Source organism: Vidua macroura, chromosome 6 (assembly GCF_024509145.1).
Source record: "Vidua macroura isolate BioBank_ID:100142 chromosome 6, ASM2450914v1, whole genome shotgun sequence".
Taxonomy (NCBI): domain Eukaryota; kingdom Metazoa; phylum Chordata; class Aves; order Passeriformes; family Viduidae; genus Vidua; species Vidua macroura.
Genome location: NC_071576.1, coordinates 16,621,433 through 16,649,309, shown reverse-complemented (window position 1 = coordinate 16,649,309; position 27,877 = coordinate 16,621,433). Strand labels below are relative to the sequence as shown.

The window sequence follows — 27,877 nt, the reverse complement described above, 5'->3', positions numbered from 1 at the left end:
GGTTTTGACTGAGTAGTGAACCATGATGGAGACTAGACCAAACCTCAGTCTGGATCCAGAGCAATATCCTTGGAGGGGGTGTAAAATAAAGGAGGAGCCAAAAAAATAGCTCTGAAAGTTAGGAAAGTCTGGTTTTCACATGACGGCCTCCTTATTTTAAATTTCAGCCAAAATGCCATTTTGCTTCAAGATCATACTTTTCCAGTATATTTGTGAACATTACTACCTCAAAAAATAAAAACCATAAACCAGACAAAATTTACTTGTAAATCTCACAACACAAATGCTAGGATGGAAGAAACACTGGGTACCTAAAGAGCTGTCCTTTCTCAGCGGCATTGTACTTGAAAATAGCTATGTTAAATACCAATGTCAAAGTTCCTGTGTTCGCAGCTTTTTTTGGAAAAATATCAAGACTTTGAACTCCTTCAATATGAAATTACAAAGCAACTACTATACAAGTTATGTAACCAGCCTGAAAGCATGGAAAGTTACATTTCAGAACATTTTCTTAAAAACTCACAAATCCTACTCTAAGTTTTAGAACAACTTCCTCAACTTCTTTGTTACACATTTCCAAGCTGAAATGTTCCTCGTCTCCCAAGTGAAAAATGGGTATGTAGTTTGTTCCTTTAATAAAATTCAGTACGCTTCAGAAGAAACCATTAATTTCAGTTTTGTGTCTTATTAGCACTAAACTAACACTTTTCTGGTTCAGATTATTTCCACTTCAACTTTTTTTTTTTTTTTTTGGCTAATTGCATTTCCATGTATTTTCAAAATGCCACTGCTTAGCAGAAAGGCTAAGTTAAGTTTCAAGCACTTCCTAGTTTTTTATACAAGATAATGCATACCTGAAAGATAATCACTGAATCCTCTTGATTATTCGACTTAAAAGAAAATCTCTGTACAGTTAACATATGAAAGGGAAATTTGAAGTAGATCAACCAACTTTATAGGTAGGCAGCAATACTCCCTATGTTTCTGTTGAAATTATGGTCTTCCAGCTCATATAAAAGTTATCTTATTTTCTTTTCTGGTTTGAAACTGACACACATGTACAAAGATGATTTCAGATTACATTCAAACTTGAAGTAAGTTGCAAAGTTTCCTGGAAAGATCTCAAATCTACTCTCTATAACCTAACATCAGGTGGGATGATACATTTAAAAATGAAACAAAACATCCCTAAAATACATTTATTAAAAAGGAGACTATAATTTGTCCCTATTACAAGTGTATATTTGAAGTTCTCTGCAGTTCTGGTAAACCCAAGTTAAAAAATGAAAAAAATAAAAAAACAATCCCTAAAAGCATCCACATAACAAGCAGCCTGGAACAATGACCATATTAGGAAATATTGAAAGAGCTGTGATTGACTCTGAATTAAGGAAGGAAACTAAAGGATGTAACATCAGGAATATGTAAAATAATGATTGTCACAGACCTATTTTTCCTAATACCTTGCTTCATATCATACAACAAAAAAAGTACCACTGGCCAACGGAACTAGAAGAAGAAATTCAAAATTCTATATAAAATGTGTAATTTGCTTATAAACTGCAAGTGACCACTGTACTAAAGACTGCAAAAAAAAAAAAAAAGGAAAAAAAAAAAAAAGCTTGTGTAGGAGTTAACAAGATCACCAACAACTTCACTGGGAAGAATTAAAAAGCACATAGAATAAAATTACCTTTCAAAGCTCACACCAGACGAGCTGATACGGTCTAGGAAAAACACTCCTGTCTGGATATTCCTTAACAATCCACTGCATGACCTTTTTCGCGCAGTTGCTTTTTGTTTTCTTCATTAATTGCAACCTGCTATGTCTAGTGCTCGTTGCTTTTACACAAAACATGTCAGATTAAATGCACCATTTCCCTCCCTGGCCTTCAATCAAAATTCTTCAAAATGTGGAATTCTTAGCTTATTCTTAACCATGACTGCCACTGGGATTTTTGCAGTAACCGTATTTTATTTATTTTTTGTGCAGACATGAAAACAGAGATCTTATTTTTAGTTCTGGTAAATGAAAAAAAATCAGCTTTCAGAACATTCCATTCCTCCTGCAATTAAATTATGAAAACAGAACTAAAGTGTAAGTCTCAGATCATGTTATTGCACCACTACTTCAATACTTTAAGAAAGAGATTTCAAAAGTGTAGTGATCATTTCCATGTGGAATTTCCTGAACAGCTTAAAACTCGGGTAGGTTTTTTTACCCTACCTTCAGTACATTAAAATCTCGAACTCTTTACAGACACTGCATGATTTCCTTCATCTCTGGTTTATGTATTTGAAAGAATAAGAAACATTTTTGGTACAAAACAGTAGTCCCATCAAGAGTTCCAGTATTTCAATAAAATTACATTTTCCTAATGAAATAAGAAGCCCCAGACACAAGGTTTTAAACTACGTGATTTCAACAAATCTCAGAAATGTACTTAAAACCCATTTATGCCGAGTTTTGAAGTTCTTAAAAATGCAGACTTGTACTCTTTTTCTCATTCTGTGTGGTAACTGAATTTATTTTTAGGCTTTTAAGCAAAGCCTTATTTAAAATAAATTATAAAGGAAGTCCCATGCAGAATCTAAAGGGATCTACAGAGCAGGTCCAATAAAGATTGTATACTTGTATACATACTGTTGATCTTCATGCACATTTATCCTGCAGCATAATGTTAAAATAAGTGATAACTGAAGAGATTTGGAAAAAAATTACAAAATCAAAATTATAAAAATCAACAGTTTCAATATGTTGACAATCACTCTTTAACAGTGTTCAATAGTAAATTTCAAATAGTTCAAGCTTAAGGTACTTTTAAGTTCTTACATGTAGTAAGCAAAACTACAAAATGTTTTCTGTGACTAAACAATTTTCCAATATGTAAATAAATACAATATGGGCAGCCTTACTATTTTAAACAAAGTGTTACTACTTTATTCATAAGAGACCTCACTATTACAGAATCCACAATTGCTAAAAATGATGCCCGGTTAAATCACAAATACAAAATCTAAACAAAAAAGTAAACACAATAAAAGAAGACTCAAATCTCACCCATTCTTGAAATATAGAACATGTGCTCTCTGAAGTCCTGTTTCCAGGAAAAAACCAAGCTCTTGTTCATGTGCAGTGGGCCCTGGCTTAGGGCTTCTGTTTTGTATGTTGGCATTAATTACCTAAGAGAACACAAGAAAAGTGGAGGGGAAAAAGTGTATTTAGAAAAAAAAACTCAAAATCAAGGTATGTGTACTTTTCCATGGAAGCTAATATTTAATGTTGGAGAAACCTTTTACATTTGTAGATGGTGGCTAGTAGACCATTTCTAGCTTTACCACCATTGCCACCTAAATATAAACCCTTTTGTTCTTGGCTATACCCTTAGAAATAATTTATTTACCAAGCAGAAATATTGCTAAGCAAAATTTTATAATACTTTTTCATAATTTTTTCTGAAGAATGGTATATAAAAGAGAAGAATATGAAAAAGCATATTTGCAACCTTATTCAGTAGCAGGAGGTGATGGTATTAAAAAATCTAAAACTCCTGTTAGGGTAGAAAAGACTGCTGCAGAGAGCAGTAAGAAGATTAAAAGCTACCTCCAGAATGATTTCCAAAAAACCATTTAGAAATGACTGTATTACATCAGCATTAAAAATGCTGTCAGAATGTAATCAGCTTTCAGTACACGTGGTCTACCAGCCACTACAAGACAATAATAAAACAGCAAAAACCCTCAAAAATAAAAAAAACAGTATTAATTACTTTTTCCCTCCATCAAACTGGTTTTCTTTCCCCTTTCTTCTGTTTTTCATGACCCTAAATGTGTCTTATAACTCCTTCAAAGACAGCTGTCAAGTGACAGGCCTGAGGCTTGCAAGCAATGGGTCTGAAATAGGATCAGATGGATATTGCCAGCTCACTTCACTCTACAGCATTCACAAGCCAAAGAACAGAGCCCCAGGTGTACCTCAAAGTCTAAATAAAAAGCAATAGTGTGTAACTCCTAGAAATAAAGGGCCACACAAATTTCTTTAAAAAAGGCATTTATATCAATCTTTAAATCTTCAATTTAGAAAATCATCCCAGCTTACCCTTTCTATCTCCTGAAGGTACAGGAGAGCAATATCCCCAGCCTTCTCATAGCACGTAACAATTTCTTGTTCACGGTCCACATGGAGATTGCTCGCTGAGGAAGATATTGGCAGCTTCTCAAGACAGAGACCTTGGGAGGCAAAAAAAATTCAAACTAAGCATTAAAAACTAATGTCATATAATATTAATAGCTAAAACATAGTCCAGGTTAAGCCTCTTTAGTCAGGGGAAGAAACAAAGGAAATGAAGGTATGGTCCCCTAAAACAGACACTAATAACTATATAAATGAAAATTACTCCTCCTTAATAATTATAAATCCAGAAGCAGCATTTTTTAAAGCAATTTTGATTTAAAAGACATTATGAGAATCTACCATAAAAAATATATAGTGTCTTTCTATACCAGTTTTACATTACTATGTCTTCGCTTTTCCAGAATGATCACAGAAACTAAGGCACAGTGACAAAAGGCACTCAAGGTAGTATTAGTCCAGTCATTGTGCAAGACAAAAGTATCCATAAAAACAAATACATTTAAAATAAACAATGTGTTAGGAAGTTTAATTTTTGTATTTAAATTTAGAAGAGGTAGTTCACTCTCATCAAGGCCATGTAAGTCTTTTCTGCTCAGGATTTACCCAGCAAATACATTAAGTATTGCTTTGAAGCAAAAAAAAAAAAAAAAAAAACCTTCACTTGTCTCAAATAAAAGTCCAACAACTCTTACTAATCAATACTTACTCCTACACAAGTTACAGCTGTTTTCAAGATAATTAAAATGCTGGAAAGGACCTTGAGAATATAAATCCTTTTATCTGATGGAGGAATCAACGAACCCCTGACACTTGTCTGACCTGTTCTTAAAAGCTTCTGACAATAGGGATGCCCTGGCCTTCATATGCAAATTACCACAGAGCTCAACTATTCTCACAAATAGTATTTTTTCCTAGTTCTTGAATCTCCCTCTCTAGATTAATTACTTTGATTCATCCTCACAGAGAGGTTATTCAGTTCTTCACAAAACACTGCAAGTTAGAGCACAGTGCCAATAACACCAAGGTCATGGGTTTGATCCTCCTATGGGCCATTCATGTACTAGTTGGACTCCATGATCCTTCTGGGTCCCTTCCAACTCAGAATATTCTTTGATTCATCTAGAGAGACAGACATACTCACAAGAAAAAATATCGATTCTCACCAGTTTCTCTTTTCATGTTTCCTTGACAGCTAATAATTTTTATCTTCTCTGGACACTCTCCAACTGGTTACCTCTACCTTGACTCACTGTGCCAAAATGGGATACATGGCTTCACTTGGAGGCCTCAACTGCACAGAGCAGAGAAGATAAAAGACTTCCTGGTTTTCATAAGAGATACTTTTAAAAAAAGTATTAAAAATCAGCTGAACTTTGGTGCCTTCCCTTACATATTAGTAAAAATTATCTTCCACTTATGATCTGCAACAGACCACCAGCTCATATCCTTCAAGCCAACTGTTTCATCTTATATTTATTTGAATAATTAATTGCATTTGCATTAGTACTTTCCACATGTTAAGAGATTTATTTCAGATCATTCTTCCAGCTTGCCAGCAGTAAATGCTAGCTCTAAAATGCCTTCAACTGCTCCCACATTAATATAATCTACAATTTAAATTACTGTATTCTCTATTCATCGTTGAAAGTTTTGAGAATCCATCACTGGAGAAAAAACAAAAAACAATAACAAAATACATACTTATATATTGGGCATATGTCTGTAGAATGCCAAACAGTACAAATCCAGTTTGGAGAACAGTTTATCAAAGGATTTCTGTCAATCAATACTGTACAGTCAGTATAGTATGCTTCATTATAATTACAAAAAAAAACCAAAAAAAAACAACTTAGGAAGACACAGCTACATAAACCTGGAGTTTATGTATTGATAAACTCAGAAATATCTGCAGCCTCCAGATTATTTCGGAATATCTATTAAGTTTCAATTTCTGTAAAAGTGTCGTTTATATGTATAAAAAAACATCACGCCAGATTGCTGGCTTGAGAGAATGCTTTAAGTCTGTATCACAGTTTGTTGGCCACCTTTACCCTCCAGACCACCCTAATACCAGTACAAACAACACAGACCTTACAGCTTTATGTGCTATACATCCAGTTAACACAAAGTCCTGAATCCAGTACTAAAACCCCTGCTAAAGACAGAGTAACATCTAATATACTTTTCAAAAGAACTTTGCACTCCTAAAGGGCAGCAAACACACAAATTGTCTGTCTCTTAAAAACCTGCTAAACCTGAGTACAATAGACACTGGGTGTTTCTGACATGTCATAGTTTTCACCTAGTGTATCTCTAGAAGTTAACTATATTTGTGAATAGTCTAGAGTATCCAACTAATTTGCTTTTTTTTTCTATTTTTCAATCAAATCACAAACATCCAAGAAATTATTTAGTACCAATAAGTCATAGACCCTAAAGCAGCAAGGCTTAACTACAGAAAAAAGTCAGGTCTCCTTGTACTACAGTAGGTTTGAAGAGACTCTCTGAAAAGAAGATCTAAATGGAAGGTTGATACTGGATAGAAAGTTTGCTGTGTATTACATGAACACCTTCAAACAGTAAATGCACTGCAGTAAACACATCAAATGACTGAAAGCACCAGGTAATTTGTGTGTGAATCACTCCTCCTTATTCCTGCTCTCCCACACTATGAACAGCCAATGCCCCTAAGTAACCATCTCCTACATCAAGCAAATTACTCAACTATTTGTAGATCTGAGTCAGATTTATTCTTTCTATTTTTACAGTTTATGGCCATAACTATAATATTTAAATCTGAAAAACTCGCTATAAAGACATTTTCTTATTTTAGCTGAGAATTTTTATTATGATATGAAAACACCTCAGTGTTCAGCCAGAAATTTTAAGTAATGCAGCAGGGACATATTAAATTTTAAGTGTTCTTTGATGAAGTACAGAATACTACTTCTTAGAGAAATGCTTCTATATAACTAGCATTCACTTTTTTTTTTTTTTTAGTATGTTTATTAAGCTCAGGAAATTATATATATTGTAAGCATGTCATGCTTTGGGGAAGGAAGTTTATTGGGAAATCTATTCTGAAATGATCACTTAAAAGAATGGTTTGCATGCTGTATTTGTTTTGATGACACAAGTAAAAATTGTAATTTAATGCTGTATTCACAACGAAAACCTATCAATTAGAGGAGAAACCTTTAATAAATTATAGCTTTCGTAATTATGATTTTGTTAAAATAAGTCACTCCAGATGACTAATTTAATTTTTTTCTTAAATACAGATGAAATTTAATAAATAATGTACTAAAGTATATAAAAGTACTATTTAATTTTAAATTGATATACACAGCAACACAGCAATAACAATTACATGGCATACTGCCTGATTCCTCATAAGAATACTGAGAGATGAAAAGAAGTTAATTAAAATAGGGATCATTATATTACACCCTCAAAACCAAGAACAAGCACATGGTAACATATAGAATAGAGAAATATATGAAGTTCAAAAAAACACATATAACCCTAATTTATCTGCTGAAGTCTTGTCATAGAATCAGACAAGTCAATTGTCCCCTTTGTGATTCTTCCCACACCTGCCAGGCAGGAATCTGCTGTTCTACCCCAAAAGGATAAGCATTTCTTTAACTGTTTACACACTGCTTAGAGATATTTCGAAAAAAAGTACAAGTTATTACTGTAAAATGTTACTACATTTGCTGTAAAGGCCATAGCTATTGCTTTATTTAACTTTTATTTTGTTTGATTCTGCATTCAAGAGTATCATGACAACTGGTATCACAAGTTGACTTTGATATTCAAGGCTTTTAAGTTTAAGCCCTTCCAGTTAAAATAATTTTCAGATAAAAGCTTCCAACAAACTGGGTCAGTTTTAATTTGGGAAGACACTTATCTCATACATATCTAGTCCTGATATCAAGCAAGACGACTCCTGAGGGAAAAGAAAGTGAGAAGCAGTGAAACAAATACAAGTCCATACTAATTAACATGTTCTGCAAGGTAAGTCTAAAATTGCTTGTCATAACAGCAGAAGAGCAACAAACAGCATTTGGACAACAAAATAATATTCCTGATATTTAAATTATATGGTAATTTGCAAAGGTTTTCCTTAAATTTTCTAAAAGTTACCCATATTTTGTAAAATATTCAGAAAGCAAACACTAGACAGTTTTATCACTTGAAATAAGTGGCATTCTTGTGTCTGTAGTCTCAAATCAGTAGTCAAGATTAAGCCAAGTAAACATTTTTTACAAATAGAAAATCAGGCCAACCTTACCACCACATTTGCAGAAACTGACTATTACCCAAAAAAGAGGATGCCTTAGCAAGAACAAACAACAAACTATTTTTAAGAAGTCCTCACTTTTGACATTTTATGTCAAAAAAACCCCAGACTTCAGTTCTGTAGGAAAACCAATTAAGCCACACTCCCATTTCACCATGCAGAGTAAACCAAAAGTTACTCAAATGTCAAAAGGGAATCCATGGCACAGTTCAGATCTTTACCACGTACTCTTACCACACAGACTTCTACTGAGATCATTCCAAAAAAACCAACAAAACTACTTATAGCATTGTGTATCTGAGGATTCTCCATGATCCCAGCTAGTACCTTGTCTGTGTAAATTTTAAGAGACCACAAATTATAATGGACCCCATTGTTCATCTACTGTTTCCAGTAGACAAATCAAAGGACAGAGGAAAAACAGTGAAGTACTGGTTTATACTTAAGTTAATAAGCATGCTTTTTCAAGAGAGAGAGACTTGCTTCAATGCATAAAGATTTCTGGGTTTGCTTCCTGTTTTCCTTACATAGACATGTAAAACCCAAGTGTGCTTTAGTATACAGCACTTTGTGTTCCCTATATATGATATGCAAAGTGTTGATACATGACATGGTAAGTGTTCCAAATGTTGTACACAAAAAGCCCCTTTTCACCTCCTTCTAAAGAAACTTCATGTTTAGCATATTGTTATTGCTATCAAGGAACTCCCACATTTATTTATTTCTGAACTTAGAACATACACTGCTAATCTCACTGAAGGGAAAGACTAATTAAGTCCTCAATCAAAGATTTTTCTTGCTTGCAGAGGATTTTTTTCAGAGATTTTTTTAGAAAGTAAAGCATGGAGCTATTTTTGTCTTCAATTCCCTATTGATATTTGCAAAGTAGTCATTATAAAGGAAAAGAGAAACAGAATAAAGAGTAAGCAAATATATTTATAATAAACTATCTTTTACTTTTACAGTTACTCCAGATACACTGTAGGGATTGCCTATTGGCTTAGACAATTTAAGGAAACAAAAATAATTTCTCTGATTTTTGAAGTACACTTTACTACCCATCCCATTATGCCGAGACTCGAGGAAAAAAATGTCCCCAACAAATGTCAGAATGCAGTCTCCTATTTTATGGCTAGTTTCATACATGTTCTTTCCAGAAAAGGCACCAGAAAAAGACCAATATCCTTTTCTCTTAGCACATTAGATTTTAAGGGAAGCTCCTCTGGCTACCCACTCTTTTAAATACAGACTACTTACAGAGAATTAAATTCCATTCTAGACTAAACCCAGAGTAACATAAGCACAATTTTTCAGGCAGAACAGAGCATTTTATCATGTTGAAACTGCAATGTCATTTCATTACTACAGCTTTTCTGATGCCATAGTTATGCTAGTGCTTCTAAGTGTCTTGAAGTTTCTCAGAGTTAAAAATAGAAAAACCAGAAATACCTCTTTTTCTGAATTGAATACCTACTTATTACTCCAAGCAGTCAATAAAAACCACAATAATATTTTGGGATTTCTTTTAACATCATCTGAGACAACTGTTGTGAAACAATTGGTCTCACTTTTCCTCTAAATATAATGCATTCCAATCTTTGTATTTTCTTAAGAAACAGACTTTTGCAATATCTTTTAAACAGATCAGTATTTTTCTGCACATACATTTGGTTTTTAATAATCATATGCCAGCCAATTCTTGCTACAGTATAGCCCTTCAACAGGCCAGCATCTTTTGGCAGGGCTGAAAAAGTACAAACTAGAGACAAAAGCTGGAAAAAGGGCTGGTTATTGTTGCACATCCTGGAGTGAGTGGACCTCTCTCTGCTGAATGTTCCCCAAAAGCAGAAATGCTGCACACCAGTATATGGAATGGGCATCAAGGACGCTATTTGCTCACAGGACAGGAAATTATTTAATTATGGAATTTACACTGTTCTGCTGTAAAGTGTCAGGATTGCTCCTACAAGCACCTCTAAATAAAAAAGACAAAGCTCTACTGTAATACCTGTTCTCCCTGTGGCATGGGAAAAAGAGGCCAGAATCACTACTTTTTAATTGGAGCCCAATATTTTTAATCTCTTCACTCTGCCAAAGGAAGGATTCTGAAGAAATTCTAAATATTTGGGAGAAACTAAGAATAAGACACCACCAACTGTTTGCCCAAGTCCTAAAGAATTTTATTTTAATAAGAAACATAGTTTCTCAGTCAAAGTTTAGCTTTCAAATAAGACAGTTAAAAGCTGTACTTAGGAAAGCAGGACAAATGCCTGGGTTCCTCCCAGCTCCTGCTCCAGCAGGGCAGATGTCACAAATGTAGTCTGGGAAAAGAAAAGTTTTAATGGAGAAAATTTGAACTTCCTATGGCACAGGCCTCCTAGCCATGGTCTGTAAAATGCTCACTGACAGTCTGCAACATTTGCACAGCCAGACAGGAGGAGGGAGGGAACCTGAGTTCCTGACCCATTGCCTAATGAGTCTAGAGATCCCCCGTGCAATTACTAAACCAGCTTTCATTTAGCATTCTTCCATGAAGAGTTGCTTGGTGTCTGCTGACACAGGCTAGCAGTGCACAAGATCCCATTACAATTGCATATGATTAAAGTTAAGTGCAGCATCTTTTCCTAACTGCAAAGTAGCAATCCACATGCACCTGACACTGCCACTGAACCTAATGAGTATTTCCATGTTTCTGTAAACAGAACTAATTAATAGCCAATCATTTAACTTGGTAAATGCAACATTAAATTTGAATATAGGTCAGCAGCAGTAAAGACAGCCTCACCTTCCTCAACATACATCATCTAAATGTAAACACAGTTATTCAAACAAAGATGTAGGCAATAAAGATGTAAAATGACCTGCAGCAATAAGGCTAAAATTCTGTAATGTCACAATCTAACTTATAAAACATCCCTCACACTTAACAAGAATTCATTACTGTAATGCAACAGTCATCTTGACAGATACCTGAAGTTGTCTATGAATCTATACACTGTGCTAATTATAAACACATTTTCTTTACTAAAATCAAGTTCACAAAGCTGCAGACTTTAAGAAATGCTAGACCTGTAAATTGCTATGTTTCTCTATAAGCACTTTAAGAAATGCCAGACCTGTAAATTGCTATGTTTCTCTATAAGCATTTTTAGAAAGGGTCACTAATTTGTAATGCCAAGTATTATAAATTCATTTTTTCAAGTATGTCTTCTGACTTAGGCAGCAGTATCAGAATTATGTTACCAAAAATTTCAATAAGCTTATTTCCTATTTAAATAAAAACTTTCTATTGCAGAGTTCCTCACAAGTTGTTCCTCCCCAAAATAACACCTCAATATCCCACTGTGCATGCATTTCATCTGTTTCCATAAGCAAACAAAATTGCTTAGAAACATAGGAGATACTGCCTGCACGGTATTTGAATAATGCCTATGCATGCTCTCCAGTATATTACCTCATTCATATAGTGCTGAAAACTTGCAGAAACTTAATTGTTCTGTTCCCAGAGGCCACAACCCTAGGGGATTATTAGCTTCAGCCAATATTAAAATGGATTATAAATACATGCTTCTGTATGGCAACAGCACATAAGTTTTTTTCCTGATTGGTCTTACAAGAAAGTTGAAAAAGTTGGAGCTAGTAACACCAGCTTAACATGAAAAAAAAAAAAAACATACATACTCTTTACTTCTTCATGGATTCATAACTTGTCTTATTTCAATTCTTCATGAGTTTAAGATCCTCCTCAATCTCAGAACTGAGCACTGCCAATTAAACTGATCTAGGGAAGAAAGTAAACAAATAGACCCTAAAGAGACATACTTAACCTTTTGAACAAGGGAACCTTCCCTATCTATCAGGAAGTAGCTCTTCCTATGAGGATACTTAAGTATCAAGTATTTAATACATCCAGAAAAGTGCAAAACACCTCCATGTTTTACTCTGAGTCAAGACCTGCCACCACAATCTCAAGATTTGTCTTTCCTTCCTCCTCCCCCTGCCCAGCCTCATTTCTTAGCTTTGCTCAATCCACATAAGATATCTGTAGTTACCAGTACTGATATCCAAGTTATATTTGTGGCAGAAGAAAAAAAAAATCTGCTTTTTTTTTATTTGTACTACTCCTTAAAATTTCATATTAAAGGTATGATATGCTCCTGTGACCAACAGGCAACACTTCAGGGAGCCAGCTCCAGCAATTTCATACATCTGCTCTCAGGCTCACACATTGCCACAACAGTCATGCAAACCTGCCCTTCTCCTCAGCAATGCCATTCCTTTATGCCTATTTTTCTCTCCCTCATCACACCCTCTTGAAATAAGCTGGCAACTCCAACCATAGGCATTTTGCTACAGAAATTTGTTTTAGTTTATGCTTCTCCTCTGCTTATGTGTCAAATAAATTTACAAGCAGATGGGGGAAAAGCTAACCAACAGATCCAAATAAGTATTATGTTTTTGCTAAGTGGTCCACTGATTTGAAAAGCTTCATCTTCTCAATTTATGTTTTATACTATATTTTAAATATGTCCCACTGCATGTTTTAAAGCAAGTCTTTGAATTTTAAAAAATTATGTATTTAATAGAAAAACTATGATTTTATTAACACTCTATCCTACACAACACCTTCTACATACCCATACAGAATCATTACTCAGAAGCACAGCATCAAAATTAGCTCCTTCCTTAAAGAAAACACTAGGTGTAATCAGAACTGCATTCTCTGGGCAGTACATAAAAACATCAATGTAAAGTCAAAAAGGTATGCTAGTCCATAAAGTTAACTACATAAGAGAAAATAATCTTCTACAACTCTGTTTTTAACATGTGTATTTGAGGAAAAGTGTGAAGAAAAGCAGGAAAATATTGGAATTATACTAAGCAAGTTTCTGAAGCTTTGCCTCATGCATTCACACACAGTCAGTCTGCTCCTAATTGTTTTAATGGACACAGAAGCAGATATCTTTTCATCAGATCATCCCACATCTTCTGTGAGTCAGGACAGAGCACAAGACATCACTACTAGAGGTTATTTTTGTTGGCAGAAGCCAGGAAAAAATTAAAACCAAACAACTTGTCCATGAGCTATTCAGTCTGATAAAATACAGCCATGCCTTTATCAGCACACTAACAATTTTGCACTTTCCCTAGAACGAGCAACAGAAAGGAAGCACTTTCCAGCACTTCTTGGGCACTGAGAGCCTGTGATTCCCCACACACCAGGAGCTTGCAAAGAGTCAGATGTAATGGAAATAGAAAAAATTTCAAAATGTAAGTTGATAGGATTTGCTTTAAAATTTGTTGAAATTTTATAATGTTGCATGTTGACAAATCTAGCAAGAAACTTTTTTTGGAAGAGCTGAAGCAGCATTTCACTAACTAGATATTTCCAAGAAAATAATAACAATCATTTAATCTTCCTTGCTGGGTTTGAGAGTCTTTGAATCCTTGGCTTGACTTAGTATCATTCCATATTATGCCTCTTCTCATATATAGTCTTCTAAATATGCTGTCCTCAACTAAAGCTGTAAGCAGCATAAAGAATTAAAAGCAATCTTCTAAATATGCTGTCCTCAACTAAAGCTGTAAGCAGCATAAAGAATTAAAAGCATTCTTTTAAAGATACATATATAAGCATTTAACTCATTTATCTAATAGAAATGTGAGGACCCCCTTCACGACTGCATCACATGCAGTAGATGGCTTAGTTCTCTGGTTTTCCCTTCCATGTTCCAATTCCATTTTTTCTCCCCACCATTATCACTACTGCTGCTCCTCTTCCCCTTCTTTTAGCTGTCAGTAGATAAAACTCCAGCAAAATTGAGCTTGAAGCTGACCCCTGAATCCATTTTGTACTTTGTTGTGTCCATACACACATACAGACCCTTCCTAGGCTGGGAAGAGCAGAAAGACACACTTTGTGTGTTCCAGGTGCAGGAGTAAGATGAGCCATCTGGAAAGCAGCTCATTTCCAAGGGCTTGCTTGTTGTGAGCTGTGCAACTGTCTATGGTTACAGTGCAACATGCTCATTTAAGTACCCTGTAACAACTGTAGAAGAAGAAACATGTCAACTCATGCATCCCTCTCAATCCAGCACGTCTGAGGTTACAGAATGAAGCCTCACAGTGAAAAGGTAAGTACATAAATGTGCTCACACATTAAATAATGAAAAAAAAAAATGTTAAGGTCATTAAAAACTACCATTTGTTACCCGCCCTCTGCCTTTCTCAGTGGTAAAAACATCAGTATTTGACCACTACACAATAGTATACAAGACTGCAAATCCACTGGAACTGGATTCAAATGGGGAAATTTCAGCAGGTGTCTTTCACTGCCTCTGCATGGTGCAGCATTAAATGGTGCAGCTGGGCCAATGCTTGCAAACAGGCATGGACAGTCCCTCATTACTTAATAATATGGTGCTATGACTGCCAAAGAAGTAAAATCTAAATACTCAGAAGAGTTTTATAAACTTTGTATAATCCAGTTATCCCTGTACATACAAGCAGAAATAAAAATCCCAGTGAAGCACAAAATCTCTGTAAGAATAATTTGTATTTAGTTGGGTAGTACTTACAAGCCTCAGTCACCTCTGAGGAGACTCTGAATTCAGACTGTAAAGTTTACACTCTTAAAAGGAGAAAGAAAAACATCGACCAGAAATGGGGAAGAGGGTGAGAATTAAATGTACACTACTGGGTAAAAACATATGCTATTTAGTTGTCAGCTACTCTAAACCTGTCCAGACTTTGAATACTAAATTTAAGATTGCTCAGTGATTACCACCTCATTCTAGATCACACAGAAGACTATATTCTTGCAATCCTCTACCATGAGAAGAAAGGAAATTAAAATTTTTTAATATTCTGAGTTAGAGTTGCTCAGCCTGGAGAAGAGAAGGCTCTACATAGACTTTAAATCACCTTCCAGTATCTAAATGGGCCTGCAAGAAAGCTGGAGACAGACATTTTACAAGAGCATGTAGGGACAGGACAAGGGATAAAGGCTTTAAAATGAAAGGGGGCAGATTTAGATTAGCTGTCAGGAAGAAATTGTCTACTGTGAGGGTGGTGAGGCACTGAAATAGGCTGTCCAGAGAAGCTGTGGATGCCCCATCCCTGGGAGTGTTCACAGCCAGGTTGGATGGAACTTTGAGCCACCTGGCATAGTAGAAGGTGTCCCTGCCCATAGCAGGCTTGGAATGAGAGGATCTTTAAGGACTCTTCCAACCCAAACTGTCCTGCAATTTCACTCAATCTGGAAACACAATAGCAAAAAAAAAAAAAAAAAAAGTTCCTGAACATGAACAAAACAACAAAAAAACCCCAACAGTTTGCTCAGGTAAACTGGTAACCAGTCACCCAACAGAAGTGACAAAAGTAATGAAGTCCCATCAAGATAAATGAAGCCTCATATGACAAATTTCAATGTTTTAAGAATAAAATTTGAAATCAGAAGGAAAAAAACCCACACATCTAGACAGAAAGTACACTGGGTTTTGAAAAAATCTGAACCTACAAAACATTCCAGAGTAGAAAAGGTATCTGTTTTTCTATTTTCTAATACATTATGTTTGACTTAAGTAAAATTAATAATACTAATTTTATGTGCAAAATTTATGCCACTGTGGTTTCAACTGGTTTATATCCTTATGAGGCCAAATAAAACAGATCCGGAAGAGTTGAGCTCTGGAAAAGATTCAATTAAATTCCTTGGAGATAAAAGCAAATTTATGTTCTTAAAGTTGTTCAAGTCTATGGAAAGAACATGACAAATTCAACAGACATCCTCATAGATTTAAAAAACAAAACAAAAAGAACAGCCAAAATCCACAAACCTGAGTGGAAGTGTACCCAAAGCAGACACTGCTCTAAAACCCATAGAGATGCTGTTTGAGAAAACCAAGCAGATTTACATCATATACAAGAATACCTCCGATACTCCCACTTCAATCTAAATAGTGACCAGACTTACGAAGCATCCTTTTGTCCCTGCTACCAGTTAGTTCCCTTATTTCCTTGACATCTCTATAGGACATGATTCATACTTGTCTAACATTTACTGGAGGATTGTGTTGGTGGAAAACAATCCTTGATCAATTGTCAGTCAAAGCTACAGAAGTCTTTTACAATTTTTTTGCTGCCTTTGACACTCCTCTTGCCATAACAAAAAGTACATATGTAACCAAACCCATGCTTAAACACAGCAGACCAAAGCAAACACTTCACTCAGTAAATTCTAATAAACCATGGCATACAAACTGCCATTTTCCCCAACACACTGACCAGCCCTAGGTCTACTACAGAGTTTTCTAAACTGAAGTGGCACTGCCACCTTAAGACACGAGGCCAGCATTACAATTTTCACTATACTCGAGTAGTAAAGAAGAAAATGGTTTTTAGTTACCTTCACTTTCTGAATTTTTTTAAAAATCTATACACATATTAGAAAAATTTACATATGAAAGCACACAAGTGATGCATTGCTTTAAGTAGGTTATCATGCTATTAATACTCTTCTCAATTAAGTGGCAATTTAGCTATGCAACCTGGCTTAGGCTGAGCATTCTCATTCAGGCATCACTGTGAATCAAAGTTCTCCATTCTACCCACAGCCACCACAAAGCTGCACTGCATTCCCAAACTTTCAGCAACAGTGATAACACCGTTAGCAGCTAGCCACAGTTACTGTGACATATATAGGAGAACTTTTAAATACACACACTCAAAAAAATTGATCAGGTGACAGCACAGTTAGAATATTCATTGAGGTAAAAGTCTTGTCAACTATCATAAACTTGGAATAATTTAAAGGACCCAAACCATCATCTTATTTTATCTACAAATATGGCACTCCACTACTGCATAGATGACATTCAAACTAAAAAATTCTTCATCTTTGGACAAGATATAAATTAACTTTTAAAAAACTACTTCCACATTATGATACTGGAAAGAGCAATCTTACCCTTTGTAGAATATGCTTCAGCAATCATCCGTAGCCGATAAGGTGGCACTGCAGTCAGCTGCAAGTCATCAACACCAACTCTAGCATATGTGTTCAGAGCTTCTTTGTAATCACCTTCCACATAGTTTAATTTGGCCATTATCAGGTTAGCTTCTTGTAGGAATTCTGGCTAGAAGGAAGAGAAATAAGAAAGGGTTTTCCCTAAGAAAACACACCTAATTCTTTCTGATAATTATTAGGTATATTTTTTGTCACCACCAGAATATTTATTCTAAAAGAGCAACAAATGAACAAAATCCTGTCTTGTGTAATATTTGAGAAGCTTGAAGTAGGGGGGAATTCACTAAACCTCATTCCAGCAAGCTACTGAAAAGTATTACCAGCCATTTTAGATATTCACATGCATATTTACACGTGTACCAGAAATACCTCTCAGTTGGAAACCAGCTTCTCCAGGTGATAAAACTATTTAAAGACAGCCTATCATTACAGCTCCTCATATGACTTCTTTTTCTAACACAAGCACAGTTGAAAATAACATAGCATCAAAACTTAATGATATATGTTCTACAGCCTACATATTTAATTCACACCATTTCAAAGTATCAGGGCAGAATAAATGTCTTGGAAAAAAAAGAACTAATGGAGGAATGAAGAGAGAAAAGAAAGAGAAATTAATACTCCCAGAAGCCACTGAAAACAAAATGTTACAGATGAGTGTAAAAGAAGTTTCTTTTGATCTCTGAAAAGATGGATGTTGAGTACAGAAGAGGTAAGCTGAGGTAGTAGTTCCAACAACAGTTAAGTATAAGAAGGACCAGAATGGTTATGAACATTAGACGGCTCTGACAGAAAATGCTTTCTGATATTAATCTCACTTTCAGAATCTGCAAATATAATTTAAGGAACCTTTCCTCAATACTTCAATCAATTTCAACTTTTCTAATTCTTGCTCAGGCCGACTTACATACCTTGAGATTACCCCTATCAAGTGCTGCCGTGAGATGTTTCCTGACCTCAGTCAGCTTTGGCTGGGGGCCCCGGGGACTATTACTGTGTTTAAGAGTATTTTCCTTCAAAAATTGTTCTAGTTTCGATTCCCCAAGAAGAAGCTCTGCCATGTCATCTGTAAAAACAACAAACACAGGAAGTATTAGAAATAATTTTATTTCACTAACATTGCCTGAATTTTAAACACAAACTAACTAAAGCAAACACAACAGGTTTATCACATCATGTGATATTTTGTTTTACTTTTCAATTTATCTTTTCCCTGCCTGATTCACTGCAGAATCAAGTCTCCTGTGTTCTAAGATAAAAAGAATTAAAACATTAACCTTAAGTCAGTATTCTCCCCTTCCTCCTCAAAAAAGCAACACTTGATTCCAAAGCTTTATGTAGCTCTCTGAACAGAAGATATACTTCTGATACTCACTTCACCAAAAAAAACTGGTTTCAAATATGAATACTGATATTGGATTAATTTATTTGAAGTTACATGTCCCTCATTATGTCTCACCATCCAGATGTGATGTGATGTGATGTGATCACCATTCATATGGTAAATGTAGTCTCTGTAAATCTCCCTCAGACCTTTTTAAGGCTCCAGCCATCCCAAGTCTTCAGTATGACAGTCCATTTCTCATCCCTCTCCCCATTTCTTACAGCCTACCACCACTTCTCAGACCTGAAGGTACAATGTAATACCAGACTGCCCAGCAAAGCTGCACCCAGCACACTTCCAAAATTCAAGAAACTGGTAATGTCCTCACCCTTAGCCAGGACCACTAAACAACTTGTTTTGAGTTATTCCTCTAGTTAGAAGAGCACTGTCAAAGTCATCACCTTTCTGGGACTTGAAAAGACCAAGTCATGTCTTGCAAACAATGTCTGAACAGAACTAGAATGAAAGGTACTACAATAAATAAGGAATATTTTGGTAATGCACAAGAAACCCATTGTTAGCTGCAGCAGGGAACAAGTGAACCTGTGAGGACTGAGCACATTCATGACTTAATATGGCTTACAGAGTCTTTTCTGTGTTTAGAAAACAAACAAGGATAACATATTATCAGAGCCAGCAAAAAGCAGGAAAAGGGGTAATAGATGTTGTTAGCATAAGCACTTGGAGGGACCGGCACCAGGCTTTGAAATCCCCTGCCCACAGCCTCCATTGCTCCACCACGGTTTAGCAGCAACAGCCACCAGCCCCAACAGTCATTGTCAGCTGCATTCCCCTAGGAAAGGGCCCAAGCCAGAAATCCCAGACTGCTTCCCACCTCAGCCACATAGGCTTGTCTGAAGCAATCTACACTAGTTTTGCCATTCTTTCGTTGAAGTCTGTTCAGCAAAAATGAAAACTAGAAGGTATTTCAATGTACTAAGTGAAGAAAAAGAAATAAAACACATACTTCAACATTAGGGAAGGCACAGGATTATACACAGTTTTGAGAATTTCCACATATTACAAAACCCCTCCAGATGATACTGCAAAACATTTGGCTGTTCTTCTTCTAGAATTTTTTAGCTTGTTATCTACTCAACATTTCCCTTGTTGCATTTTTTGTCCATTGACTCCAACCACTGTCTCCATCCATACAGACAGTCACTTCTCATCAAAATCTGTCTGGCTGGTTTGTCCTTGATAAACCCATGTCAACTGATCCCAATCACCTCCTTAACCTACCAGGACATAATTCCTAATCTTCTCAGAGCCTAAGGTTAGGCTGATCAACCTCCAGTCCCTGGACCCTTGTTGCAAATGGCTATATGTACCTTTTTCCAGTCACCAAGAATCACCCTCCATCACAAGGACCTTCAAAAAATGAGTGTCCATGCAGTGGCCTTGGCCAGCTCTTTCCTATTCTGACACAACCCACCAGGCTATCATTTGCATTCCCCTTTGCACAACACAGTAGGGCAATATTGCTTCATTTCATGAGACTTTTCCATCAAATAGAGTTATTTCCATCAATATTATGCAAGCACAAATGGTACAGAAACCATAGCATAATTGATAAATATTAACAGCTTGTTGATTTTTAGCTTGTAGCTTCAGGTTCAAGCTGCAAACTAAACAAGAAATTAAAGTGATCAAATCTAAACATGGTATTTCAACCCAAATCTCTTTTGTTACAGACTTACTCCAAATCCCACATTTCATTACCACAGCCACAGTATTATTACAAACAAACAGTAAAATCAGATATTATGACCAACATTACCCTGCTCAAACATAGCTTTAGCATAACACTCTGGAGGACTGCACTTTCTGCAATTATTCCATCTCTCTGGAAATCAAAGCGTTTAAACTGCATGCACAGAAAAGACAACTGATTCTGTACAGCAATTCAAGGCAAGTTAGTTCGGTTCAAGGAGTTTAACATGGGCTGTGTGAAAGGCTCTCAGAGGCCTGCTCCAAACCTACAAAACTGAAATTCAGTTCACTGTATGCAGTTAACTGCCTTTCAAAGAGTGGGTCACTGGCAGGTCCTACCACGACAGGTATTTTACTCATAATATTCAGAAGACTCCAGAGTCTTTTTCTGAGTAAACAATTTTTGTTTACGAGCCCCTTTAAAAAAGGGATTAACAAACAGGAGTGAAACTTGAAAATAATACTTTAGGTCAGCATGGTAATGTGCCACTTGGGATAAGAACAATGAAGATTAATTTTGTTAATTGTACTTTTAAAGCTAAATGGCAACTTTTAAAAAGGGTGAAAATATGTCAAACTGGTAAGTTTATGTTTTAAGGGATTTGCAAGTTGATACTTTCTCTCTGATCTGTACTTATGAAAACCAAAGTATTTCATTTAACAAGTAACATTTCTCTTTCCTTTCATTCAGTTTAATGCTTCACTGAGCAAGCTCCATTTCCAAAGATGACAGAGGAAACAAGATTGTCAAACATAGCAAGGAATCGAAATGACACTCTAAAACAAGCGCTTTGGTTCAGGAGCTGAAATACCACTAAGGCTGTTTTCAATGAAATACCATCAAGGCTGTTTACAATGAAAATCACTGACATTCTTTAACACTTCAAATAGCAGAACTTAGTGTGCTAAAGTGCCAAAGAAGAAAGTATCACATGGACCTTTCCCTCTCACATGAAACTTGAAGGGTTTCAAGTAGGTCCTAAAAATTGTTCTGGTCCACACTCTTGTAACAAGCATTTGTTTAATTAAGTTAAATACCGTAGATCTATCACTATGGAGAATGAGGTAAGAACAACTGTACTGCTGAGCTAAGAACAGCACCAGCTGCCAGATATGTTTTGTTTATATAAACTGCAAAACTGTCAAGGAAGCATGTGAAACAACTAGTTTGGAGTCTTACAACACACGAGCCAAAGAACAGGTCAGGCACCAAACAAAAGGCAAATAAACCTCTCACTGCTAGGTACGAAAATGCATACCTTGAGGCATGAGGATTTGTAAAACAAAGTGCTGAAATCATCTCTATTAGTAATGGGGAAAAGTAACCAAACAACAGCACTGGCACATGCAAGAGCAAAGTGTAGCCATATCAGCTACACCACAGAAAGAGGAAGACCAACTTCAGAAGACCAAATTCTCACCCATTTGTGGGGCCACAATAGAACAAGACAGGGAAAGACATACATCTAGCACTCTACAGAAAGTTTGTAATATTATTCCTCTCTTACACACAGCAGAATTTCTCACAATGGGGAAAGGAAGAGGAGTGAAACAAGAAGCCACCTCTGGAAAATTTAATTTATCCTCTCTTTTCCTCTCTCATCCTCCCCCCTTGACCCTAAGATAAGCTTCACCTCGCTGACAATGACTTGAAAACTTTAGAAATTTAATGTTTCTAAAGACAGGACACAAGCAAGAACAAAGTCTTAAGTTCAAGCTGGCACATACCCTGAAACTATCCTGGCACCTTAAGATGAGAATCAAAATAGTCTATAGGACCCAGGTATTTTGCTCCCATCCTTGATGCCACTCAGAGAAGCTAATGATCCACACAGAGCTAGAGACAGTCACAGTGCAGTGACATGTATTGCCCATACTTTCCTTCAAAGGAAACGTGGGAGAGGAGAAAACAGCAGCTGCAACTTACACACAGATCTGACCGAGCAGCAAAACAAAAGCTGCTGTTCCAGGTCATTCTTACACAGCACAGCTCACGCTGTCCCTGTACCACTGCTGTAGATCATGAGACACAGCACCATGAGAGACAGAGGCAGAATTACTGTCAGACTGGCTTTCAGGATAGAAGTGCTGCACTGGTGCAGCTGCTGATGACTAACACTTGAAAGCAACAGGTCACAGACCGCAAACTATAAAAGCCACTGCAAAGCAGAATTTCCTTATTTACTGAGTCTCTCATCTGCTAAGTCAGACAATCAGAGCCAGATTTTGGCAACAAACTTTTAAATCAAATTATTACTGAGCGAGTACTTTATTAACAAAGCATTGGCTTTATGTGTCAACCATTCTGTGCCAGTAAGAATGACATTCAATGGTGCTTGTAACAAAATTCCAATTACATGGACATTTCTGAAGGAAACCATTTATGAAGCCATAGCTCTAGCAGAGGTTTCCATTAGTTATAGCTACCCCTTAAGACATCCTGAAATAACGTAAGAACTGTTTGAGAAGAAATTGCTTTTCTTTTTCTTCCAGCACAGTATGAGTGATATAGATGGTATTCTTCTATTAGACACTTTATAGAGACAGAATTAAATTGTGTAAAGTTGATAACATGAAGTTTAGTGTTCCTTCAGCCAATCTAAACAGATGTTTCAGAAGAAAAACTGCTCAAAAGCAGTTTCACTACCATGAAATCCAGTATCCCACTTTCAGAAAATTCACTCAGTTATGGCTCAGTATAAAATTCTTGATTAAAGGAAAGACTCCCTCTTATTCATCTATTTCTCTGCTGAAGAATTCATCAACAACAATTACTTAGTAGATTTAGGCAGTATTTGATGACTTACATCACAACTGCATTGCAGAACCATTTTGGACAAGAACAGCCTAACTCACCCATCTGCTTCTGCAACATCACAGTATCACTGAAACCATCGCCTGACTAACAGGATGTCCTCTGCCTGTAATCAAAGACAGCTCCGAGCACCCTGGAACTCTAAAACAAATGCAAGGAAGCTTTAGGTGAAAGGCCCAGTTCTCCTAGCATTCAAAGCAACAACAAAAAACAGACACTTCACATAAGCTGTTTTCTTTCAGCTTAGAGAAAGCTTAGACATTTGTACAAAATGGCTTGAGAAGAGCCTTGTGTAGACATGGCTATCCCTCTTTGCAATATGGATCAATATGAATCATCTTCAAAGTAAGAATACAGGCTGGCATAAATAGGGGATAGGAAAAAGCACACAATGATGTGCCTTTGTAAAATAGTCTCTAAAAATATCACAATGAAAGCCACTTTTCTACTTTATTTTTAATATCTGCTTTTTGAAGCAAATTCCTCACCACAGTATCAGGATCTGAAGAAGTTACTCACACAAAAACAGAATTAAAATAGAGCATTAATCTTCTTTTATCCTTGTTCACAAATGATGAAGATTACTTATAATACTAATATTTACTTAGGTTAAAACCGTGGTCTATCTTGAACCATTCATCGAATCACATGCAAAATAGTCATCTTTCTGATGAATGTTACCACAACCTCCAGGCACTTGCTGAAGAACCCAGGGGTTGTTAGCAGACTAGGTGAGAGGAATATCTAGCTCTAAATCCCTTTCTAAAAGTAAGGTTAGCAAGAAGGAGAGAGAAAGAAGAGAATGGCAACATTGCATATGGCTACAAAAAAAACCAAAAAAAGCATAGCTGAATACAGATTAGGAGCTCTCTCTTGCCTTCAGAATACACTCCAAGAAGTGACTTTAAAAGTTTATTCAATTCCAGAGTACACCAAGATACATTAGAGTGAATAATGACGTGGTGTCAATAGAACTAATGAACCTGCTTGCTACTTGTTGTTCTGTGGAGCACCAAATAACTGTTCTGGTAAAGTATTACTCTTCCTGTGGTAGTTCAGATAAAAACCAAAGCAAAACACTGACGTTTGTCCAGATCACGACTACTATATATGTGGTTTCTCAAGTGTTCCAATTATTAACGCAGAAAAATTTTTAAGGGTCTGATAATTGCTTTTTTCAGAAGGAAATACATGGAAGGTATAAGGGAAACACGCCTCTTGGATAACAGCTATCACAACTGGCAATAACTATCAACAACCCTGCTCCTGTTACCAATTCTCCATGCACCAGATGTTTCTCTGCAATTAAACACCCATATCATGCTGCTGTGGTACACTGGCAAGAATGATCCTGTGCTAACAATACTTACATGTTATTTATGGAACCTCCCTCAACAGCTCAACATCTACAGCAAGAAAGACCATGGAGAAAAGCACTCCTTCTTCCTTATATGCCAAATGGCATAGATTAAAAAAAAATATTTTTAGTATTTCATTTCCCTTTCCTCTGAATTACACAGCTGCAAGAAAAAGTGTATAATTAGGATAAAATCTCCTACCACAATGATTTAAGCAAAGAGGCTCAACCTCAGACTCAGGCCCCGGGGATCTGAATTTGAATAGGATGTATTTAGGAATAGGAAATACAGAGCAAAATACCTACAGAATCTGACTGGCCAAACAAACTTTAATCTTTCCTTGTAAGCAAGCAGATAAATCTAGAAGCATGTTATATCACATGTTGCATCATTTCACCCACTCTTCACCAAAATCTTAAATATTTCAGGTAACTTATTTCAGACTCTTAAAAAGCCCAACTGTCCAAATATGTTGAAGTCTAAAGATCATGGTTATCTTTTGTCTCAAATGAAGACACTGCATCATGTGAGATTAATTAGATAAAGTATGGAGTTGTAAAAATAGAAGATGCTGCTGCTTCAACTGCTCTGCCCTGGAGCCCAGAAAGAAAAAAAAAATTGAAAAACTGAAGTCCTAACTCAGGATTATTTTTTAAAAAGTAAAATTTAAAAAAAAATCAGGGTAGGAAATGGACAAGGGGTAAAGAGGACAAGTATGAGATTTCCAGGATCCCAAAAGGAGGGTACATTGATGTGTGAATTCCAGGAAGCTGAGATTTGCTTTGTAACCTCCCTCCTCGTGCTTCAAGCCTTCCCAGAGGGAAACTAGCCTGGGACTGAGAAAAGAAACTATTCCTACTCATTCCCTAAAACTCTTAGTCTCTCTCAAGGTAAAACTGAAGGCTCAGAGTACCTGAAGGACTGCATGCTGCAGTATTTTATGATGATTTTTCCCTCTGACATCCTATATATTTTGAATATCATTGTGCACAAATTAAAAAAAAAACCAAAAAAACACCGAAGGAATTTTATTTAGGAGTGGTATGCAGCACGAAGGATCCCAAAGGAAAAAAAAAACAGCTGAAAACAAGAAAAATTTTGTAGCCTCCCACAGAACATTTATTAAGAAGGCCATTTAAAAACTGAGCTTTCTTCCAGAGGAGGATCTAGAAATCCTGGATCCAGAACTGATTTCATATTCATCTGGCAGTAAAAGTATGAAACACATGGTTTTTTGCCCAGGAACAAGTTGACTATGCACTTAAAGCAGACATTTGCTTTGTTCACAATGTATCAAACCGTGAGTAAGAACACTGGCTTGAAGAGGAATACCAGTACAAGTCTCCAAGTACTCATTCAACTTTCTGCTCAGCACTCAGTAAATCTGGACAAGGAGCCACTTTAATTTAAGTGAATGCTAAAACTATTCTTAGATTTTTACAAGGTTTATATTAAAAACAAGAAAACAATATACATATATACACAGATGTCACTTGCGATTCCATCACTGACTACTTAATAGCAAGAATTCACAGCATCAGAGGATGGCTGAGGTTGGAAGCGACCTCTGGAGATCATCTAGTCCAATACCCCTAATCCAAGCAAGATCAGCTAGAGCAGGTTGCCAAGGATCTTGTCCAGAAGACAAGACACAGCAGAAAAGTATCCAGAGAATATGTGCAGCCCAACAAGTGCTACTGGTAGAAAGGTTGCACACTGATGCAGATGTCACACATGTAAAACCAGAAGCAGAAAAAACAGAGTCAGCTGTTCAAAGAAATTTAATTTTACTCACTAACACCTTTAATTATATACAGTCATTGCTCTGCCTCTTAAGTACACAGTGGGCATGGCACCTTTTTATTATGCAGCTATATAGTATCTAAGCAATTTTCCTGCTTGACAGCCAAAACTTGCTTTGAAGAAAAATATTATAGGCTTTCCAATCTATTTATGCATAGGCAAATTTACTTTCAAAGTACCACTACTACTGAAATTTATTTTGTGATGACACATATTAAGAACAGAAAACTGTTTCAAACTATTTTTTTTTTATATTTAAGCTCACCAAGTTTTGTGAAATGTTAAGGCCATCAGAACAGAAAATAATCAAGCCAGGGAAGTCACAATGTATCATCTAGAATGTTGGCTTACAGTTGAATAAAACTTGGCCCCTTCAGTCAAATACAATGTAAAACCAAGAAATAAGAATGCATGTCATACCCAAGACTGGGAACACAAAGTGTGGGAAACAGGACTACCATCATCTTTGAGTGTTTAACTGGAAATAATTCTATCAAGCACAATGAGGATGAACCATCAAAATTTAGCTTCCCATTTATGATTTGTTTAGGTTACAAAGATCAAAGAATGACTGGGAGAACAGGAAAAGCACATGCTCTGATAGCTAAGAATTCATTCCAATCTTGCTTCTTGCCATGATTTATTTCTCAAAGGACAAAGCAATTTTTCAGTTGCTACTACCAAAACAATAAAATACTAGAGACAATTAGATGGAAGGCAAAAACCAAGCCATGTCATAAGGACAGTGGCTCTTGTCCATTCTCTACCAGCGCAGCTATATTGCAGCACAGTGCAAATTTGAGAGATGATGACAATGTTGTTTTGTGGCAACAACTTTTGTTGTCATAAAAAGATAAAGAAAATGACTGACAAAAAATGAAATCACTAATTAATTGCCAGGTCAGAAGAGAGATTTCTCATCTTTGGGGTGACCCAAAGCTCAGATGAAAGCACACAGACGAGCCTCTGTTCCCCAGAAGGTAGGATCTTGGAGTTCTCTACCATTTCCAATCTCCTCCTCCTAGCTTTCCAGGTCCACCTCAGAAGCCTCAAGTAAATTCTTGAAAGACAGTACCCTACATCTGTCAGTCTCAGAGACAGTTGCCTCAGGTACATAACTACCAGTGTTAAGACAGAAAGTACCTTTTGGCAACTTGGTTGCTTGGTGTTTTGTTGGAGTTCATTTTTTGTGGTGTTGTTTTGTTTTTATTCTACCAGCTGTTCTTAAAACAACAGGTCCCTATTCTGCCTTTCCTTAAACAGAGGTCTAATGCAGTCCCATTAAAGCCTTGCTTAACACCATTGAAGCACCATTTTCTTCCCATTATGGTAAAG

At 36.2% G+C, this 27,877-nt stretch overlaps 1 protein-coding gene across 1 annotated transcript in view; it reads right to left on the bottom strand.

Moving 5' to 3' along the window:
- The window catches only part of TTC7B (tetratricopeptide repeat domain 7B), a 120,621-nt gene that overhangs the window by 85,481 nt on the left and 7,263 nt on the right, over positions 1-27,877 (bottom strand). The window contains exons 2-5 of the mRNA XM_053980870.1: positions 18,381-18,535; positions 17,410-17,578; positions 4,100-4,230; positions 3,062-3,183 (exon numbers count right to left, since the gene is read on the bottom strand). Of these exons, the coding sequence (XP_053836845.1) occupies positions 3,062-3,183; positions 4,100-4,230; positions 17,410-17,578; positions 18,381-18,535 (577 nt within the window). The remainder of the gene's footprint in view (positions 1-3,061; positions 3,184-4,099; positions 4,231-17,409; positions 17,579-18,380; positions 18,536-27,877) is intronic.